Source organism: Montipora foliosa, chromosome 12, assembly GCF_036669935.1.
Source record: "Montipora foliosa isolate CH-2021 chromosome 12, ASM3666993v2, whole genome shotgun sequence".
NCBI lineage: Eukaryota > Metazoa > Cnidaria > Anthozoa > Scleractinia > Acroporidae > Montipora > Montipora foliosa.
Genome location: NC_090880.1, coordinates 13,602,132 through 13,604,963, shown reverse-complemented (window position 1 = coordinate 13,604,963; position 2,832 = coordinate 13,602,132). Strand labels below are relative to the sequence as shown.

Genomic DNA, 2,832 nt, shown 5'->3' with positions numbered 1-2,832 from the left:
TAGTCTTAAAAGCATACAATCATGCATGCTTTATTTCACCATGAAATTCAAATTATTTTTCGCTAGTCTACACAGAGTCAGATTTCTAAAGTATGTATGAAAAATCACATTACTACTGTACTTTCGATCACATGATTCTAAATCCCATAATACATGCTGACTAGTTTCGGTCCACCCATTTTAAAAAAGACCAACAGATATTTGCGTTATGTAACAACGAATTTCCAAAGTTGTAAGTTACTGTCCCTTTCTTGTCTTCCCATATATTAATAAGGCAATGGTAGTGTTAGGTTATTCTTAAGTCATCCTCTTCCAGAATAAAGGTGACACCATTATGACACTCAAACTTGATAAACTGTTCACAGTTCTTAAATACAGGCATCAAAAACGCAATAAATACCTTTGAAGAGAATTTAACCACGGACATTGCCTCAGTCAGAATTTTGTTCTGGCTACGGCCATGAGATACAAATATTAAGAAGTTCCATTTTTACACCGATGACTCTCACGTTTATTTCTCGTTTGACTCTGTTTCGCCCACCAATTCCTAGCTTTATTCGTGATTTGTTAGAAACTTATGAGTCTGTAAGGAGTAAAATCAAGTGGGGATCACGCTTTTTCTGTTTGTGCGCCTAAGCCCTGGGATAATCTCCCAGAGCGCATTAAAGGTAGGCAGACACGAGAGGTCATGTTGCAGGGACATGCATGGTGCAGGGGCATGTTACTCGCGTGACAAACGAGAGTCACATAAGAACTCGACTCCTACACGATTTCAAAGCATTGGCTAGGCGAATGCGTCTACAATACATCTTTTATGGCCAAGATAAAAAGCCACATCCCTTCCACGTGAAATCTAATTGGGAGCCACCGGTTCAGCCATCGGTCACCCTTGACTCATATCTAGAAGAGGTCAAAACTGAACTAGCGGAGGTCAAAATCTCTAAACCTAGAAACAACTTGCCTATCAATGAACGCCAAGCCCTTAAAGAGCTTAAGCAGAACAATAACATTATTAGGCGTTAAAGACAAAATACGAGAGGGTCAGGTTCTCTTAGACGAGAAAGAAAACTACAAGCCGCTTTCATCACCTTTGGCATTAGAAACCTCTCAAAAAGCAAAAGAGATCATCAATGCGCTCCATCACGGAGACCACATTGACGACATGACTAAAAAATGGTTATCTGTGACCCCAAACCCGCCACGAATTCCTGTTTTCTACACTCTTACAAAGATTCACAAACCTAACCCGGTGGGGAGACCCATCATATCAGGCTGCGAAGGCCCCACTGAACGAATCTCATCATTTGTTGATCACCTACTTCAGCCTATTGCTAAAACACAAAAATCGTACCTCAAAGATACGACAGATTTCTTAAATTTTATAGAGAAAACTAAAGTCGCAAGAGACACAACCCTTGTCTCAATGGACGTTACTAGCCTTTACACTAACATCCCACAGGAGGAAGGAATCGAAATTGTATGTAGAACATACGAAACATTCTATGGAAACGAGCTTCCGATTCCAACTCACTTCCTCAGAGAAATGCAAAGACTTATCTTGAAAGAGAATTCTTTCCATTTCCAAACTCATGGAACCGGAATGGGAACATAATTCTTAAGATCTCCAAAACAGGATGTAGTTGCTACCATCAGCTATCCTACACATGAAACAAAATGATAACTTAAATTATCAACAGCTGTGACCTGTCAACCGAGAGATGAAATAATTCTAATAGTACCCTTTACCAGATTTCTTGACAGCAAATGAATAGTACACTGAAGAGGAGGAGAAGGAGGAGGGTAAAACCCTTAGTACTTTCCGGAAGGCAGAAAAGGAGAAGGACGAGTATCTTCCTTTCATAGAACAAAGGATGCTGAAAGAGAAAAAGTGGCAGAATGATAGAATATTGGAGCATAAGAAAAATGAAAGAGGGACGCTCCAAGGTGAACCACATCAAAAAGACAATGAAATGGAAAGGAAAATAAAGATGACAGAATGTTATAGAAAAGGAAAGCCGAGGAGCAAATTTTCGAAATTGGAAAAAAATCGAAAGGGGGGCAAAAAGTGAGAATGCAAGAGCAAAGAAGAAAAGAGAAAAAGGATTCTTTGCGAGCAAAGTAAAGCGTTTTTGTCAGCAGCAGACCTAAAAGGTAAGAGAGAAGTACCCCAAGCAGCAAGAGAGACAGAGGGGGAAAGAAGGATGAAATCTAAATTTGAACCAGAAAGAACGAAAGAGCAAGAAAGAAAGAGTAAAAGGGAAGAAGAAGAAAGGAATCAAACAAGGGAACAAGGAAAACAACATGCAAACAAGAAAGAGATAAATTCAAGAGAGAACATCAAAGAGAGCGAGAAACAAAAATGTGAATGCCGGCAACAACAACAGGATAAGAAAGAGGAAGATGAAAATGGAGAAGACAAAAGAAAACGTGAAGAAATATTTGAATAGGGGCGAGTGGTGCAACAGAAAAAGAAGAAAGCCAGAGGACGGTGAAATCAAAAATAGAAGAAAAAGAAGACAAGAAGAAGAGAGAACCAAACTGGATGGGATAGAGCAACTGCTAAAGAAAGCCCAAGAAAAGTAAGTTGAGGCTGAAGAGGAGCTCAAGATCAAGGCCCAAGTTACCAAGGGAAGAAAGGAATGGGAACGATTTCTTTAAGAACAAAGCCCAGAAGAAAGAAATTACATTGATCTGGCAGAGAGAAACCGAACTGAAGTTATAGAAATCACATTAGATTAAAATTGTGGGGAGGAAGGAACAAAAATGAACGCATGGAAGAGAAGGGAAAGAATGATGAAAAGGAATGGAAAATAGATGAGAGAAGGAGGCGAG

General features: G+C 39.5%; 1 protein-coding gene across 1 annotated transcript; it reads left to right on the top strand.

Annotated features, from left to right (window-relative positions):
- Window positions 1-967: 967 nt before the first annotated feature.
- LOC137980811 (uncharacterized) lies at window positions 968-1,612 on the top strand. The gene has a single exon (XM_068828229.1). The coding sequence runs from the start codon at window positions 968-970 to the stop codon at window positions 1,610-1,612; it is 645 nt and encodes a 214-aa protein (XP_068684330.1).
- The last annotated feature ends 1,220 nt before the right edge of the window (window positions 1,613-2,832 follow it).